Genomic DNA, 19,300 nt, shown 5'->3' on the forward strand with positions numbered 1-19,300 from the left:
ATAGAAGGTCTGTGGAAACCTTTCATGAGTTTATGAGCTCAGGCATCGTATTCGGATCAACTTTGCACATTTTCGTCATTCTAAATGTAAGAAAGCCAGAGATTTCAGTCCGATCCGTCCCTCGTCATCAAAACCCCGAGAAAAATATGATTTTTCTTTTCCATTAACAAACTCGATCAGTTTTGAAGTAACAGTCGATACAGTACGTCAACCAGGGACAGCAAATGGAAATCAGCTTCCAAGTTTTTATCACAAATTGAGAAACACAACAGAGCTGATGCTGTAGCACAAAAGAGAAAGTTATCTTGAGCCACTTTGTTCATGTGGTCATGCAGCGTATCTCAGCGGTTAATAGAATATGACGGTACAATAGAGACCAGATTAGTTTGAGCCCTAAATGTTTGACAAAAGGCTGAAGTCACCGAGGGTTAGGAAAGCAGAGTTTTCCTTCAAGGCTGATGCACTTCAGATGAATATAAATCATTTATTTCATTTATTTAACTTTTTTGTGAGTCATAAAAACCAAATAATTAAAAAAAACAGAAAAGAAAAGAAACAGAATATCAATTAAAGCAGAAACATTACAGCCAGATCTCTGTAAACAAACACAAGATGTAAACTTATGGAAGAAAAACAAAGAAATGAAACACAAAGAAAAGGAAAACATGCAAGTTTCTTTTTGGCAAACACAGATTGTCATTTTTAAAGAAAAGGATTAATGCTGATGATGTCGGGCACGCTGCTCTTCAGATGATAAGAAGGAAGTTTAGGGCTGTTCTTTAAAAAAAGGCACGTTTCATAACTGATCTGCTCGCACAAACACACACGTTGAGTCTGGCTTCAGGTGAAGTATCAAACATCTTTTCAGGGTTCACGTGTTCGTATCATTCGCTTCACTTCAGGTCATTGCAAACATGTAAATGGCTTCTAAACATCACCGCTCCTCCCTCAACCCAGACCGAAGCTGGCGGGCGTCACACCAGTGGGACCCACCGCCGATATTTGCAGTCAATTCGATTATTGGCGACGGATCTTGTTAAAGACGGGCGCGTCCTGCTGACGCCACAGACGCCGTCACCCCTGTAACCTTCAGCAGTGCTGGACTGACGCTGCAGTGCCTTAAAAACACTCGAGTCGCAGCACATTACCTTTCAATTTAAACTGCATTACAGCGGTTGATGAAAAAGCTGCGGCGCCTTTGGAACCACTGCTCAACCCACTGAACCCTCCCAACACCCTCAAACTGCGTTTGCATGTAAATTGACCACAACTGTTAATTCTTCTACAGGCTGAGAACAACAGCAACAATTAAAACCCAGAAGAAAATACTTTCCCACAGTCTCGTGTAATCATCCTGTACACGCTGCATATACTGTAGGACGTTTTAACTGTGCTTTGGACTAAAAGTGTGGATGTCTTTGCTGGGTCAGCTGACCTGTCCGTTCTTCCTTTGACAGACAGATGCTCAGTTTAACCATAAACATAACCTGGATCTTTATTCTGAGATGTAAACAAAAACAATGTAGGAATGTTATGAAGTCCACAGACAAAATAGCTGTTTTTACACAGTAAAGGTGCAGAAAATCCTTGTAAACCAAAACTATTTCCCCACTGGAAATACTTCCAGACCATCTGATGTTCAATCAGGCTGACTGGGACTTTTACATACTTCAGCTTCAAACCAAATAAAAGCTCCATTTACCTCACATGTTACCATCACCAGAAAGCAGTAGAAATCTGTACTTGTCCTCATTTTCCATTTGTTCCAAACACTCTGAGGTGTGGAGCCTCAGACACTAATAATCTGAAATTAAAATCCACGGGAGAATTTCACAGCCGCACGCATCCGGGCGGAGATAACCTTTAGGTGGTTTTTATTAAACTTGACCTATGACTCTTTATATGCGGTTTTAATGCTGATCTGAATCCACTGAAATTACATTTATTTAAATAATTATTTATTTTATCCAAACAACTGGGCAAAGACTTCGAGAAGGACTTTGGTGTTACCCAGTCACGATTTAAGCATCTCAAAGTCAAAGCCTTACATAAAGGGAAGTAGTGCTAACCTAGAGTAAACCTAGAGTTTATTATTAGACTGGCAAGTCCTCTACATCCGACAGAGGGGCTGAAGCAGCAGATGGAAAGGGCTGCCTCCGTGAGCCCATAACCCCGTTAAGTGGTAGAAAATGGACGGATGCAACCAAACTACATCAGCCAAGCAGGAATCTGTATCTCTGTTATAAAGCAACACACCTCCCAGCTCTACTTTCTTGCGCTTCTTAAATGCTGAATTTTGTCTTTGGTGGTTGCAAACAGTCACAAAATCATATTCAACAAAAAGAACAAAAGAACTCCTAACAGCTCCAACACACTAAAGCAAAAATAGAAAAGCGACTGAAGATCGGTGAAGGATTGCAAATAATCCCAGACTGATTCATAAACAGTCTGAGTCGGTCTGCACTGATGTGTCTCTACGCAGCAGGTACTTCACTCAGCTGGTGGCATTCTGGTTACGTTGTTACATAAAAACAAAGGTTGCTTATATTAACGTGCAGTTAAGTTGCCGTCCTGCAGCAACTACGTTGCTATCTGATGAGGGACTTCTGTTCTGTTCTAGATGCCAGACTGAATGTAAAATGCCAACTTGACCCTGTTCAATGGCACACTGTCTTGCTGCCTTTTTATTTCCATTTGTCCATTTATTTCCAGAGCTGTTTGTCTCCAAAGGCTGAAAGTTCATTGCCCATGATTGCATTCATCTTTGCCGCGTTGTGATCTCAACTGTTTTCCTTAAAGCAGCGTTTTGTTCACCGTGCTTCGCTTTGCGGCTGAACCTGTCATATGTCAAAGTTACTCTATGCTGTGACAGCTCAGCTCACAGTTCAGGTAAATTTAATTTGGGATCTGCCCGCTTTGTACTGCTGCTAGTTTCTCACTCTGTGGTCACCACGCTGCTGGAGGTCACTGCTGCTTGGGTCTCTGAGCACCACCTACATTTGCCTGCAAACCTGTGTGCGACACTATAAGTCGAGCATGAAGGTTTTTCTGGTTGTTGTTAGTCTGCACTGAAGTATTTCCAGATGATTTCCACTGTAATGTGAAAATCACACAGACAGAATCGTGCAACGGGTCAAAGATGGAAGTGTAAGGGCGATAATGAAGTTGGAAGAAGCTGCCAAGTGTCAGTGAAGTTACCATTGGTGTACAGTACAGCGTGCACTTTATGAAGCTGTGCAGTTGGCTCCCATCGCTTTTGGCCGCGGATGCCTTCGTCACAGCCAGAGCTGAAGCACTGTAGATCTCCATTATCCTGTCAGGTGCAGCTGTGTGATGGATACAGCTCGAGGCTGACAGAGTCATGAATGGGTGCTGAGGAGTAGAAGACGGGAAGACATGCCCTGTGTGTGAACTACAGGCGCGAGTGTCAGGTGATAAACAGAGATGGAGCTCCTCCTGGAAGCCTATCTGTCAGTGGATCTGTCACGGACGGAGCTTCATTGTTCACCAGGGGGAGGCGAGGAGATTGGAGGCAGCCGCCGCTGAGGAATGGATGCACGTCAGACATGAAAGAGTGATCGTCCCCGATCCCTTCGTTTTTCTTCTTCTGTTGGTCCCAGTTCCAATCTCATTATCAAGTTTTGCAACAGAGCACAAGTCTGAATGCGACAGGCTCTTTTTCATGTCTGCTCTTCCGCTTGCTTTAATATATTTTTACTGGAACATTCTGCCCTCAAGGTCCGTCGGATCTTTTCTATAGTTTGGAATATGAATGAGGCAAACTTTAAGAGCAACCCACAGAGCTGTTAAGCAGCACGGCGTGTTAAGTAGCATGTTAGAGTACTCAGATTACCAATGAGAGCATATGTTGCTGCAGATCAAAAACAGCACATTGTTGTTGAGCCAGTGTGATGACAGAGCAGACGTCCTTCACACTGTGGAATAATTCATATTCTTGTGTATCAGGGTGATGCTACGTGTCAGCTGCTACTTCAGAAGCACCATTACTGCTGAAGAGGTGGACTGAATAAAACCAACCTGCTCTGCGATAGAGTCACAGCTAAATCCCCAGTAGTCTACAAATCCTCCAGATAACAACATGATCGAGCTAACTGCAAAGGAAAAACTCATTTTTCCACGTTGTAGCATTCAGAACTACTTGGTTGCCCGTAATGTTGTTGTTGTAATGTGAGTCACACCACCCGACTCTAATGCTTGCTTTAAATGAAGCGTTTGCTGGAAGAACGCTCTCCAGTGATGGTTGCGTTGACAATTTTGTCCGATACTTGGACAGCAATCCTGGCAGGTGATAAATAAGGGTTAAACATCTTTCTCTTCTTTTGAGGCTTAAAAAGCCACAAAAAGCCTGTCGGATACATTTTTAAAAAGTGCAAAACTTTGTGAAAAACTCAAACTGTCTGGTGTTTATTGACAAAAAACCCTATTAATAAATTCCCTTTAACTCTCATGCACTGCTCCAGCTTTACTTTTGTGGAACATGAAACATGTGACATTTGGTCCCTTTTGACCAGGACATGTCCTTCAACGCACATATTAAACAAATATGTAAGACTGCTTTCTTCCATTTGTGCAACATCTCTAAAGTTAGAAATATCCTGTCTCAGAGTGACGCTGAAAAACTAGTTCATGCATTTATTACTTCCAGGCTGGACGACTGTAATGAACTGTAAAAAAAAATCCTGCTCCTCACATACAAGGTCTTAAATAATCAGGCCCCATCTTATCTTAATGACCTTGTAGTACCATATCACCCTATTAGAGCACTTCGCTCTCGCTCTGCAGGCCTACTTGTTGTTCCTAGAGTATTTAAAAGTAGAATGGGAGGCAGAGCCTTCAGTTTTCAGGCCCCTCTTCTGTGGAACCAGCTTCCAGTTTGGATTCAGGAGACAGACACTATCTCTACTTTCAAGATTAGGCTTCAAACTTTCCTTTTTGCTAAAGCATATAGTTAGGGCTGGACCAGGTGACCCTGAATCCTCCCTTAGTTATGCTGCAATAGACATAGGCTGCCGGGGGATTCCCATGATGCATTGAGTTTTTCCTTTCCAGTCACCTTTCTCACTCACTATGTATTAACAGACCTCTCTGCATTGAATCATATCTGTTATTAACCTCCGTCTCTCTTCCACAGCATGTCTTTATCCTGTCTTCCTTCTCTCACCCCAACCGGTCGCAGCAGATGGCCCCGCCCCTCCCTGAGCCTGGTTCTGCTGGAGGTTTCTTCCTGTTAAAAGGGAGTTTTTCCTTCCCACTGTTGCCAAAGTGCTTGCTCATAGGGGTCATACTATTGTTGGGCTTTTCTCTGTATCTGCTGTACAATATAAAGCGCCTTGAGGCAACTTTTATTGTGATTTGGCGCTATATAAACAAAACTGAATTGAATTTTCAAAAAATATTTGATAAATTACTCTTAATTACATTTAATTGACCCAACAAACGTTCAAAAAAAGGGCACACTGCCCAACCAGCAGCAATAAGGCTTCCTGTACGGGAACCACAAACTGAAACACAGATACGAGTTCTCAGTTCTTGGTGTCAGTCAGGATGATGTTGGCTGTGACAAACATGAGGCTGAAGGCAGCCCACAGCAAAACGAACCACACCCAGAAGCTGTGGCGGAAGGGTGACCGGTGCTTGTTGATGGCATCTCTGCCCATCACAGGCTCCAGGTGGCGCCTGGCGTAAAAGACAAGGAAGGCTGGGACAATGTACTGGATCCCTGTACCGGCATAGGACCCTGTGATTCCCACCAAGGATTCCAAGTTGTGTGTACAGAAGGCAACCACGATGGGGGGCACGAGTGTAATGAGGGGAAATACCACTCGGTCCACCACCCACGGGTAGGTACCTCCGTCTCGGTGGAACAGGGTCTTCCAGTTGTTTCGAAGCGTGACGGCGATGATGGGGAAGTTGGTGCTGATGGTGAAGACGGGGAACAAACCGAGGAAGTAGCGCAGCACCGGGATGTCTAAGACGTCGCAGTTGTCTGTGAAGTTCAGGGTGTACATGTCGTAGAGCAGCGAGCTATCGAAGCAGAAGATGGCGGTGAACGAGAGGAGCACGTAGAAGCCGAGGATGAGGATGTAGTCGAAAAGCACCAGCGAGCCGACGCGCTTCTTGTTAGAGATGGGCGTCACCAGGGACGGCAGTGAGTGTTGGCACATGAAGGAGTAGACGCACACCCCGAACAGGTTGGGGACCCCAGACAAGGAGGCGACAGGTGGGTGTCCCGCGCCGTGGTCTTTACCGATGCGAATTACTGCCAAGATGATCATCATGGTGAAAGCTGGAGGGACAAAAACAAAACAGGAAATAGATTTTAAAAACCCACTGATGGCAGAAAAGCTATAATATTATTGTACATTTGACCATCCTGGTAGAAAGGAGAACTATTCTGCTCATTTTCAGCTCCACTTTATTTTTCTTGAGTAGCTATGAAAGAAGTTAAAGTTCAAAACAAGCCTGCTTTCTTCCAACTGACTGCACCCCACAAACAGAGGATTTAAATCAGCAGGCCAGTGGGGCGTCAGCACCGTGTGCCTCAAATGACCCCCAAAGACCAATGGGTGATTCCTCGGCAACCTCCAGTCAGTAGGGAAAGATGTGTATTCCTCAACCAGTTGGTGAGTGCTTGTTGAGTTTGCGGACTGAAATCTGTTGCTGAGAGGATCCTCCACCTTTGGCTGCTAACAGATATCTGAGGTTCCCACAGTTTACACGAAAGACCCTGACGAGCAAACACTTGCCAACTAACCACCGAACAGTAGCGCACCATATGGCATTTTTGAAAAGGCCCAGCTTTTATTTTGACAGTGAACAGTCTCCATTTCCAGTTTGCATAACACTTTTCACAGTTTTACTGCTTTTACTAAGAAGGCCTAGTTGGCAAATTCAATTAAGTTCAGTTTTATTTATACACACCGCCAAATGACAACAACAGTTGCCTTAAGGCGCTTTATAGTGTAAGGTAAAAACCCTACAATAATACAAAGAAAACAGAAAATCTCAACAATCATATGACCCACGTATGAGCAAGTGCTTTGGCGACAGCAGTAAGGAAAAACTTCCATTTAACAGGAAGAAACCTCCAGCACAGGGGTCCCCAACGCCAGGCCTCAAGGGCCTGCAGCGTTAGATGTGTCCTTGAACCAACAGCTGATTCAAATGGCTAAATTTCCTCCTCAACATGTCGTGAAGTTCTCCAGAGGTCTGCTAATGAACTCATCATTTGATTCAGGTGTGCAGACCCAGTGTGAGATCTAAAACCTGCAGGACATCGGCCCTCGAGACCTGGAGTCGGAGACCCCTGCTCTAGCAGAACAAGGCTCAGGGAGGGATGGCCGCCTGCCTTGACTGATTTGGGTGGGGGTGGATAGGGGTTGGTGGGTGGGTTGGTTGACACACAAATATTTGCAGACAAGTTGGAGTCCTCAATGCAACTTGCGGGTGACTGTAGACATCTGCAAAGAACTTAATCATAGGGAGGTTTTCAGTAGTACCCATATAACTCTGTGCAACTACGTAGTAACAGGAAGCACTTGGCAACAGGAAAATACCCGTTTTCCCTTAGTGATCGGTGGTTACTATGGGGTGCTTGACCGGTCTCTATGGTTGTGTGACTGCAGCCTCAGCGTGGTGGCTGACAGGAGTAAAAGGGAAATGTTGACCATTACACTAAATGAATCATTTCTCTGGGTTTAAATACAGAAATGTAAGTCAAATTAATCAAATAAGCATCTTACATCTATATTAGAAACTATATAGTTCTTGCAGATTATATTTTTTGAAGATGTTTAACTTCAAACTTCTGCAAACTATTACAGTAAATGTACTTTTTACACATTTTCAATTAAGCTATTTTAAAGATATCATGATCTGGTCATCTGGCCTTCAGTGTTGCGCAACTGCAGCTCAAAAAAAATCTAATTTAGTTAAATATCAGTAACATCACTCTAACATTAGTTACTAACATCCACAGGGTTAAATCTTGTAATCTTCCAAGTGTTATCAAAGGTATTTAGATTGAATCTTGTGTTTGTGAGTGCAGGACTGCGTTAGTGTGAGGGAGCTGAACTTCCTGTACATTATTTATCAACTTTACAAATAACAAATAAAAGAGATGATAAATAGTAAAGAGGGAGGGTTTAAGACAGCGTTTTTCTGATGGTCTCACTTGATTTTAATGTTCTTGTAAAACAGCAAAGTGTACCCAATAAGTATTATTTTGGTTTAAATCCAGGCTTTACAGCGTCAGTTTAATTCAACTTTTTTAAATGAAGTATTTGGTGCATATAATCCACTCAACTCCAAACTGGTTATCAGATTATTATTATTATATAAAAATAAAATATAAACATGAAAATATCAGAAATAATTGTCTCTCCACTTTTTTTGTGCTTTTATTTTGAATTAAACTGGGCTTCCAAAACATGCCATACATAAAGTTGAAGGTGCATTTGACTGATTTCTATAGTTATAGAGTGAATTCTCTCAAAAGATCAACGAGGTGAAAACCTGATATGGTGACCACATTGTAGTCCGGTCTCAGTTCTCTCAGAGTTTAACCTCATGTGGATAAAGATGGCAGTGCTGAACTGCCTTCCAGCTGTTTGTTCCAGAAACATCAGGCGTAAAAAACAAACCAGCGGTCGTTTCACGGCCCAGTATAAAACCGTCCTGCGGTTCCCACTGCAGCTCCAATTGATTTCAGGAGGCGCATCGTTGGCAGCTGTGTCTAAAGGAGACTCCTGAGAGCCGCATGCAGTCCTGTTACAGGCTAACGGTCATGTGGCCCAGCAAGCCATCTCTCCACACACACACACACACACACACACACACACACACACACACACACACACACACACACACACACACACACACACTCTCAACCCGTGACATCAGGAGTTAGTCATAGCCCAGGCCAGGAGCCAGCTCCTCAGCTTTCATTATCAGCTGTCCTTTAAACACTCGGTGACATTTAGGAAGTGTCACTCGGACCATTATATGCCTCATATCTGCAGTAAAATAATTCTATACCTTAAACTCTGACATCACTCTATAAGACTGAGACTCACGCTGTCTTTGATGGGAATATCTAACATCTGCAGACCAAACTGTAGGGATGCAATATGCCACAAGGCAAGCTTTGTTCATCTACACTGTACAAGAGGCAAAATAACTGCTGACCAAAGAAGAAGCAGGAAAAAAAGCTCATTTTGCCTTTGTTTTAGTGTTTCAGTGTTTCAGTGTGGATGTAGAGCTTTACAAAAGAGTAATCTGATCTCTGAAAAAGAATATTCACTTTTATTCACTTGCTTAATACCTGCATGGATAACGAATGAAATCAGCACTGATTTCAGTATAACTTGGTATATATTTTATATCGTGCACAATTTTAAAAAAGGCAACGACACGACACTGCAAGCTCATAAGGTACCGACTCATCTATCACAAAGCAGCGACACTTTAAAGCGCGCCGTCCTTTATCGTCTGTTTTACTCAGAAAGTGAAGATCATTTAACAGAGAAACATGGCGCTCATCAGAAGCGTTTTTACTGAGGTCATACGTCAAAGGAGAAGTGAGCTAATTTTGTCATAGACCTCGATTCAAACAGACTTCTTTGCAGAACCAGAAAGGTCGCCCCCTACTGGCCACGTCAAAAGAAAGCAACTCCATTAGACCCAGAAGCTGTGTCCATCGTTTAGCTTTCTCCAAAACTCGGGCCATTGTCTCCAGAGGCTAAACTCATGGGATTATAACTGATGGGCCGCCTGATTGAACACTTGCTGAAAATGTAGCCGTGTCAGGAAAACACAACACAGCTACATTTCGCACCCTTGTTTCACGCTTGCCTTGAATTTCACATGTAAGCACAAACTCTGTAAAACCTGTTTCACGACTGTTCAATATTGAATGCATCTTTGGCTTAGGCCCAATGTAATCTGTGGCTCCGGGGAAAGCTCTGCGACTCCCCGCTACAACCTCAACCCTCTTACACAGAGATGTCAAACGAATGGGCAACACACCAGCTTTCAAGGACGATGACACGCAAAAAAGTCCCTTAATTTATCTGTGCTGTATAGATACTCTTTCTGAATTGCTCCTCTTCCTACAAAACATCTGCAATGTGTGAAAGAGTCATTGCCAAAACCATCTGTCTGCCCCCTTTGCTCCGCCTGTCTTCTTTCTCCTTCAAACTCTCATCTTTTTCCGCCTTTCTGTCTGCACGAAGCTATGTGTGAAATAGCTGGCAACTAAACCCGTCTGCCTGCGGTACACCAGGGAGACGAAGGTGCAGGGGAAGAGAAAGAAGGCTTTTCTCCATCTTTCTCCAACACTCACAGGCTGCACAGGAAGGAAACTAGCACGGGGCTTTTAATTAAGAGTGCCTCAGGGTGGTTGGGCACGGTTACATTACCTAAAGCACCTTTTTCCAAGTCTGGCCAAGATTAAGATGCTGCAGGAGAGCCTGCAAGGACAATGGGGCTGGTTGTACTGGGAAGCTCCCAGTCAAATCTTATTGAAGCTTAAAAATGAAATATAACTCCAAATGCTTTTAAATTGAAAAGAATCGATTGGAAAACATTTCTTTGGCCCACAATTAGAACGTTTTTATGCTGATCAGAGACAAAGCACTCATTTATCCCACTAAAGTCACAGGAACCAACTCATTATGGTTTAAAATGGAGCACTGTAACAAAAAATAATTTCCCCCAGGGATCAATAAAGTATTCTGATTCTGATTATAATTCAAAGTAACTGAAAGTCAATCAGATGGTAGAGAGGAGCTGAGCACTAGATTGAAGCCTTTCATAATGTGCTCATTTGTCACCGGCCCTCGCCTGCATAATGCTACACGAGGTGGGCAAATCACGTCCGGCCGTGACAATTTTATCGCGCTCATTGCACCTATAAGCCATGAATCTCAATGCTGGAGTACTGTACAGCCGTGAAATGAAAGCATATTAGCTTTGATCACCTTAACTGAGTGTAGAAGTTTATTTACATAGTAAATTCAGTAAGGCCTCATAATTCTCTGGACTGACGTAAGAGACGAGCATAAGGGGCATTCATTACTCCTTAAAAGGCATTATTCAGTGACAAATTACAGAGAGCCGGGTAGTGCGTACACACGACTCTGCGTTAACTCATCACGTCTTCTTGTAGCCATTAATGCTCCTGTCTTCTTCTGTGGTTTTTATTTGCTCACCGGAAACATTTCACACATAAATCTCAAATGATTTCAGGAGAATTAGACCCAAAGATAATTTTACCAAGTATGTGAGCGAGTAAAGGCGTAGATGTTTAAACTAAACAGTATTATTTTAGTGCTCTATTGTAGTCTTAGCCAATTCTAAAACCTAAAAATGCCAAACCAGTTAACTGACCTGTAAATTAGGTGTCACAAACATCGATGTAGTCCTCACTTGCTAGTATAACACAACAGGAAATGCTGTGCGCCCTGCTGAAATGACTCCTTTTGGTTTAGGTGATGGATTGAGTGTGCAAAAGGCACTGGAGCTGTTAATGCTACTATTCGCACGTTGATGCAATCTGACATCTCATGGACTTCATCATAGGAGTGACTAATGTCTGATCTGACTGTATACTTGCATATCTACCAGTCATCAGCCATCTTTGGCCTGTGGGAGCTTATTTGGGCAGTTATACTGAAATCACAGGTTATAAATGTTTGAAATTAAACTTTCACAATCACCTTCATGGACTGGATTTCAGTGCCACGTCTGTGCAGTGCACATGTGGAAGCGTGAAAACAACACCCATCTTTCAAAGCCCCTGCACAACATACCATCACAGACAGGATGAGCCATTACCCCTGCACCTACCCGTCGAGATATGCTAATTCAATGCGCCTTCACATAGACACACTGAGCCCAACCAATACTCTCCACCGCACTTGACGTGCGACAACAGGAGCTGAGTAAATTGAGCAGCCACGTATCCCAATCCCCACGACTAGGCCCGTCCATCTCTTTGAGCCAGTGATTTATATTACCTGGATGGGAACGCCATTGACCTTGTGAGGAATGCTTCAACTTAACGACCCTCCAGAGCAAGCTCGTACGGCTGTGTTGTCTCTAGTAGCAAACATAGCAGACGCGGTTAGAGCCAAGGCTGGCAGACTCTCTCAATGCTCCAAGAAGTCATCGACTGCCTTGAGAGAAAGACTCCCAGATGCTATCGGAGAAGAGATGGGAATCCTGGACTCAATCAATGAGGAGAAAATGGTAGAAGGTGAGAGGTGATCAATCTCATGTGCAGTGGTGCACAGGAAAGCTGAAAGTTGGGAGGCCCTGCTCTTTGAATGGAACAACGCGAGTACTTAAGTGTGAGCAATTCACTGATGACTGCAGGAAGGTCAAGGACTTCTGCGCTGTGCTTTGATGCTTAAAAAAGCAGCCGTGCTGAAGAGGAAATGCTGCGCGCTCGAATGTAACACGAGGTTCTGGTGATGCTGCTTGTTTTCTTGTCACGTTGGCCAATTTAAGCATCCCCCCCCTGGCAGTTTTAACGCACAGCAATCTTGCCATCCCTAATTAAGAGAGGTACTCCTTGAGCACTCTTGGATAATCTCTGCAGTAATTAGTAGCTCCGGCTCTTTGCCCAGGTCTCACCAGGGTTTCAGGAATTCTCACTGTGCCGAGCCTCCATCACGTCAAGCCTATCAGGAACAGAGGTAGCGAGCTGCTGGGGCTGTTGAATTACTCGTATTTGTTGGGTGATAAGTGGCTTCCTCGCCTCCTAACGTGCTCTGTGATGTTGGATAGGGCTTTCTGTATACATGGCACAAAGCAGCGCAGCAGTTGGCTGCACCGTTTAGCACCCCATGCTGCAGCTGAGGTTCACAGACACGAGCCAGCCAAACCTCTGTTTCACTGATTTAAATGCTTTGATAAAGATGCAAAATTTCATTTTATTTATATAGCAACAACTCGCAACATCAGTCGCCTCAAGGTGCTTTATAAAAAGGAAACAAACAATGTAAAGAAGTGGTTTATTCTTCATTTAAAAAAAGGTTAGGACTAAAAAAATAACATTTCTCTGGCTCATTCTACTTTCTCAAAAGAAATTATTAGATTTTTATACTTATTCTATACTATGACTTAAATATGTTGATTTTAAATGACTGTGATAATTTTTTAAATTGTCCGTGTCTAAAGTAACTTATAAAATAGACTGTCAGGACTTTCCCAGTAAAATGGTTTCCAGGGGAAGAACTACGAATAAATGTTAAACATCACGAGTTTAACATGCAGTCATGTGTCATCTTCGAAACAACTCTGGTGCATCAATAAAGTGATAAAACGGCAATCAGAGGAAGTCCGTCTGCTATCAGTTTGCAACTGAAAGGGGCCAAAGTGGTAATGACATGCGAACTGTGATAGCACAGCAATTAGCTGTGACACATCAGGGAAAATCTGCATGAACAGATATTAACTCGCATTAAGAGCCCAGCCAATTGTCAGAGTTTTGAAAAAACAAAAGCACAGCTCCTGTAGGACAGCAATCAACCACAAAATGAAAAAGGTGCTCAGATTATTAATAAACAGAATAAAACCAGTTCAGTCGAGTTGCAAAAAGACATCGCAGAGTGCGAAAAATTCAGCAAAGTTTTATCTCCTAGCTCAACACAAACTCAATGTTTGGGAAAAATCCATGGTGGATTTTATACTGACGTTTAGCTGCTACGTTGGATATGAAGCACTTAATACAGTGTAACTAATGAAGCCCCTCTTACCAAACAGGAATTTGAGCATCAGGGGAAGAGCACAGTCAAACTGTCATCATATTCATGGAAGGATCTCTCCTCTGGAAAATGTTAGCTAATGCAAGTATCCATGTTAATATATGAAAAATATAGACAAGGTCTGTTAATTGACCCTCAATGCTGGTCTATAAACTCCACGAAGCATTTTCATGTTATTTTACCAGCTAATGTTACAAACTAACCATCACCAGATTCCTGCAGTGTAGCTAGGTTACAGCTACCTGCTTGCTAACATTGTACATCCTGCTATTAGCTGCTTTGTCATGTCCAACCCAACTTTCTGTAAGTATACAGTATATATACTGGTTTCCCAGTTGTTACCCAGCAGTGAGTGCGTGCAGTGGACAGTGTCAGCCGTTTACATTTTAATCAATGTTTTTAAAAAAGCCTACAAAACATAATTCTAATATTACGCCTAATTAAGGTCAAATGTCAAATAAATGACGACCACAATGCTAAGTGGATTAAGCATTAACGATTTTTTAAACAAATGGCTGAAACTGCAGCATTACATTTTAATCACTTTAATCAAATCTTTCTGTGTAATGACACCGCCTCTGAGGTAAACAAAGACCTGAGGTCAGTGTCTCTAATTAAAAGCTTAGCTAGTGGATACAGTTGTATTGGATCGTGATTCCTGAACCACCTCAAAACCATCTCTGCAGAAAATCAAAGTGGCCATCACACAAAGGAACATCAGTGCTAAGCAGCGAAGCCAAGCAGGCAGTAAAAACACTGAAAGTGGTCGTGATCATGTAAATGTTTAGACGCAAAAAAAGAAAAGGTTCTTTGCTCCTGACAGCACAAATGTCACTGAAAGCCAGAACAGGACTGATGCTCATCAGCTGGTCTTGAAATGTAATTTTTCAGGACCTCTGAACTGTGATTCTGGCTGCTGCTCACTTCATTAAGACCGGCTCATAATTCACCCCTCGCTCTGAATGAGCAGAACCTTTCCAGTCAACAAGCCACCAGAGTCCCCCTGACCTTCAAAAACAATATCTCAATCCCATGGCCATTTAAAATGGCAGTGGGCAGCTGTGAGCATCCCTGCGGGGAGTTTCTTGGCTCTTTACATTATGTTGTTGTAAACTAAGAACATTAGATGGATGGAGAGACCTGCGGCTCGCTGAAACTTACAGCATTTGACTTACAGCAAAAGCTATTTATGAAAGATGAACTCAGGACAAAATCTTAAAGATTTAAAGTGTTTTAAATGAATTACACTGAAATCAAAAAGTACTATTTTACTGGACAAACTAAAGTCACTCCATCGCAGCCATATCCTGCTGCCAGCCAGTCAAGCTAGAGTGTAAATCTATGTTTTCATTTTTCCCAATAATGGGAGATGGGAGTTTCCTGATCGAGGACTGTTTCAGCCACAAACATCGAGTACAAATGTTTAAAGGCTTTCCTGCTAAGTAAGTCTGATGGCTGTTTTTAGGAGCCCTGAGATCCACATGGCACCGACCTACTGATAAACTCAGACAGCAGCCCCTCTACACATCTATCCACACGTCTCAGGAGAGATGGCTGGCAGTAATGAATACTTATTTACTGAGCGGACAGGCTGTTAACTTTTTCCCTTTGTCTCATATGACTCAATAACAATTAGAGAAGCTGTGTACTCGTGTAAGTGTTTGGAAAGTGTCCTTCTGGAGCACCAGTAATGATCCACTCTGCTGACAGCGGGCAGGAAGAGGCCGGCTGCAACAGGTTACAGCAATGTCTGCCTTTACCTTATATTTATTAAGATTAATGTGGAAAAAAACAACAAAAATAAGGTGAAGACACTCCAACTACATCTAACTGCAGCTACAACGCATCGTGTATACATAACACTGAATATTCATATACAAGCTGTGCACTGTGGTTCCTTCTCTGTCTCCTTGTCCTTCACCAACATGTGAGGTACTTCTGCTGTGAGACACGTTATCGCAGAGATGCAGATGGCCCTGATGACGTCCTTTATTAGTCACTATAAAGCATTAATTTAGATTTATATGGCACCGCTGCAAACAAGGTGACTAAATGACTGCAGCTAGGAATTCTGGGTTGTATAAAAGGTGTCGCGCTGACCCAGGCTAATGGCGACTCTGCTGAATATCCCAGCATGTCACCGACAGCCGAGCAGCAGGCAGGTACACCATCACTCATGTTTGGTGTAAAAATCGGGGCTCTCTGGACAACGAGGTGACTACAGTTGAGTGGCAACAACTGTGACAAGGCCGGAGCCGAGGGTGGCGGGCGGGGCACCGACGCACCGGCCAGCTGCTACCCCTGACATCAAACACACCCCGTCCTCGCTCAGGGCAGCACATGTGACTGCAGGTGCATCCGGGGACTGGTGAGTAATGGTCAGGAGGGGAGGCAGGGTCTCCTGTCTCATGTGGTCAGTGTCAGCGCCTTCAAATAAAGCGGATACCAACACCCAGGGACACAATATAAAAAACAACTACACAACATACATTTTCCAGATGGTAGAATTACAAAATATGGGGCTACGAGTACGAGCGCCCCAGCTCGCAAACAAGCTTCTTATCGTTCATTTGTTCATATTCTGCATGCAGCCTATTTGCTCCAGCACATTGACTCGTCCTCAAGACGCAGCTCATGCAGAAATACTCCAACAAGCAATCTAAAACTCAGACTGTCTTTACACACTGGGAAGGCTGCTTGCTGCTCTGCACCAAAAACAAAGATGCACAACTGGACAGAGCAAAGAAAAGGATCCAGGCCGATAATAAGGATCGATGGTGTGATGGATAAAGTAGGCCGCGACGAGGGCCAAGACATCTGTGCACAGGTCAGCACTTGGACTCGGAGTGTTACAGAAGGTTATTAAGTCCTCATTTTAACGTGTAACAAAGTGGAAACTGCTGGATGTAAAACAGGACGTGAAAGTCGACACGAAACACAAAAATGTTTTGAAACAGCGCCAACACTTTAGCTGTCGTCTCTCGTAAAGAGGTCGACTTGCTTCTGGATTGTTGTGGAGCGCTTTTATGTCCGAGAACAGTACTGACCTTTACAGACACTGACTGAATGTGTGCTGTTTGTGTAGTTGACTAAATGTATGCCACTGACAGAGCTGCTTGGTGTGAATGTCACTATAGGAGAAGTGTTAATTGATCATAGAAGATAATTTCCAGACAAAAGGAAAGACTGGGAATTTTGATATGCTTCACTAGTTAAATGTGCTGCAGGACTGTATATGTTCAGCTGATAACCGGCCTCTTCCCCCAGTGTATCCGTCTGTTTATAGCTTTGAAGGGTTTTTAACTTTTAGCAGGTCGTATATTTATCCCATACTGGTAATATGGGCAGCTGAGAGGCCCGTGCAGCTATATTTAACTACTAACTACTACATTTTTATCCCTCTAAGAGCCGGTCAATGACATGATCACTTTACTAGTGAATAATTCATTCACTCTAATGTTCAGTAATCAGCTAGCCTGATCTATTTCAGCTGCTTCAGCCCAGCAAGGTGACGCAGAAATTCATCCACAGGACGAGAGACTCACTGGAGACGCAGCTGATTTTGATGCTCACGTTCAGAGAGAATTATTTAATAGTTAGTTTAATAAGCACGTCTGCTTCTCTTCTCTGCCAAAACTCGACCTAAAGTACAGCAGACCAAGAACAAAATAAGTACGACAAGTTTATCTTTGGCTTTTATCAACAACTTCAACGTAATTTTGATGGTTTACCCCCGCCCTACAAGAAAAACAGGCTGGTTTTTCTTTTTTAACGATTTGCTGTTCCAGTATCTTCGCTTGTCCACTGGAGCCGTTTTAAATCATTATCCCGTGTTGTTTGGAGCCCTGCAAAAGTGACACGACCAATCAATTGCAGAGCCAGGGGACGCTGAGACGAGGAAGAGGGAAGGATGCAGCTAAAACCCGCGTGTTATTTAGTCAGACGATGGACAGAGCGCGAACGCTGTTGTGTCTGCGTGCGTTTACGTGAGCGAGCGTGCGGCCGTACGGGGGCGGCGGGACTGCCGTGATTCAGTGGTGTTGTGATTTTAACAGTGGACCCAGGACGGGCGGTTTATTTTCATCCGTCGCCATGTGAGTGACGGTCCAATCAAGCTTGGGACGGGCTGTCAAGCCTGTCAGGCTGAGGAATGAGAGGAGATGGGAGTCAAAGACACAGAGCAGGACCAAACCATGATGGACGGACCTTAAACGCAGCAGCCACACAGGCAGGTGAAGGCAGGAGGGAGGGATGAAAGAAACTCTGAGGGAGACGCCGATAAAATGGAAATATGCGTGTGTGGAAAAAGAGGCTGCAGAAATGGAGAGGTCACAGAAAGCGAGGGGAGAAAATAGTGAAAAGAAAAACAGCTCGTTACGAGGGAATACTGCAGGAATGTTTTCTTACCAATCCATCGCATGAGTGAGGTGAGAATCTGGAGATACTTTGTCTTCTGGGCGTTGAAGAAGGTGAACGGGCCCAACAAAACAGTGAACACGCTCTGTGGGAACAGCAAATGGGAAAGCACATTTAGCTAGCTGAAGAAGGCACATTAATTAATGAAGAAGTGCTTTACATTTCTTAATTAGGTCAGAAATCAATCACAGTCATGTAAAAGCTGCCTTTGAGTGCTTCACTGTGAACCATAAGAGATGAAAAATACAGAGAATGTAGACAGAAGCACTTTTTATTAACCTCCAAAATTGGGAAAATCGCCACAGAAAAACCACCAATGCAAACTAAAACGGCCCATTACAGTAAAATTGCTCAATAAAAATAAATATGTCAGAGGAAAAAATGAAATGACTCAGAAAAGTAACAAAAGCTCAATAAACTAGAAAAAATACATCAATAAGGAAAGTGTTTTTATAAAAAAATACAATTGTTCTAATGAAAGTGTCCAATATATTGTGCAGAGTAACACAAACAGTGCAGGATCCTGAAACTAAACCAAGAGATTAACAGCAAAGTCACGTTTCCTGCGTTACATGAATAATAACCTGTCAGTCAATCTGTTAAATGAAAGAAAACTTCCAACGTGACGTTCTGCTCGTCTGTATTACTGGATCGGACTGTGAAGCTACTGTAAAGTATCTCTTGTGTTCTTACACTGGGCCACAGTTCACCTTCTGTCTGATATAGGTCGTTTTAGCCCCTCCCCCTTTAATCAACAATATTCTGATCGGCTGTCACTCATCAACATGTTTGGGCTTCTCTGCTCACAGGAATTACCTGCGCATACACTGACCCCGTTATTTGAAACTGTGGCCACCATTATAACGAGACATGTCAGGGGTTTCTTGTGTATGAAAAGCAAAAATACACTTTTAATTTTCAAATGACCAAAAAGAACTATCTCCCCATTTTAAGCCAGAAAAATATCTCATATAACAACAGACAGGAACGAAAACACAAAACTGGAAAAACACTTTCTGGCTTCAGCATCGCAGCTTTTCCCAACTCCTGAGTTGGACTGATCCTGCAGACTTTAGCCAGCAACTCTTTTTTTG

At 43.2% G+C, this 19,300-nt stretch overlaps 1 protein-coding gene across 2 annotated transcripts in view; it reads right to left on the reverse strand.

Moving 5' to 3' along the window:
• Nucleotides 1-231: 231 nt before the first annotated feature.
• slc38a12 (solute carrier family 38 member 12) overlaps nt 232-19,300 on the reverse strand; it is a 76,218-nt gene continuing 57,149 nt past the window's right edge. For both annotated transcript variants that reach the window (XM_012920549.3, XM_004556392.3), the window contains exons 9-10: nt 18,198-18,291; nt 232-6,307 (exon numbers count right to left, since the gene is read on the reverse strand). In XM_012920549.3, coding sequence (XP_012776003.1) covers nt 5,544-6,307; nt 18,198-18,291 — 858 coding nt within the window. In that variant the 3' untranslated portion in view covers nt 232-5,543. The remainder of the gene's footprint in view (nt 6,308-18,197; nt 18,292-19,300) is intronic.

The sequence above is a fragment of the Maylandia zebra genome, linkage group LG4, assembly GCF_041146795.1.
Source record: "Maylandia zebra isolate NMK-2024a linkage group LG4, Mzebra_GT3a, whole genome shotgun sequence".
NCBI classification, from domain to species: Eukaryota; Metazoa; Chordata; class Actinopteri; order Cichliformes; family Cichlidae; genus Maylandia; species Maylandia zebra.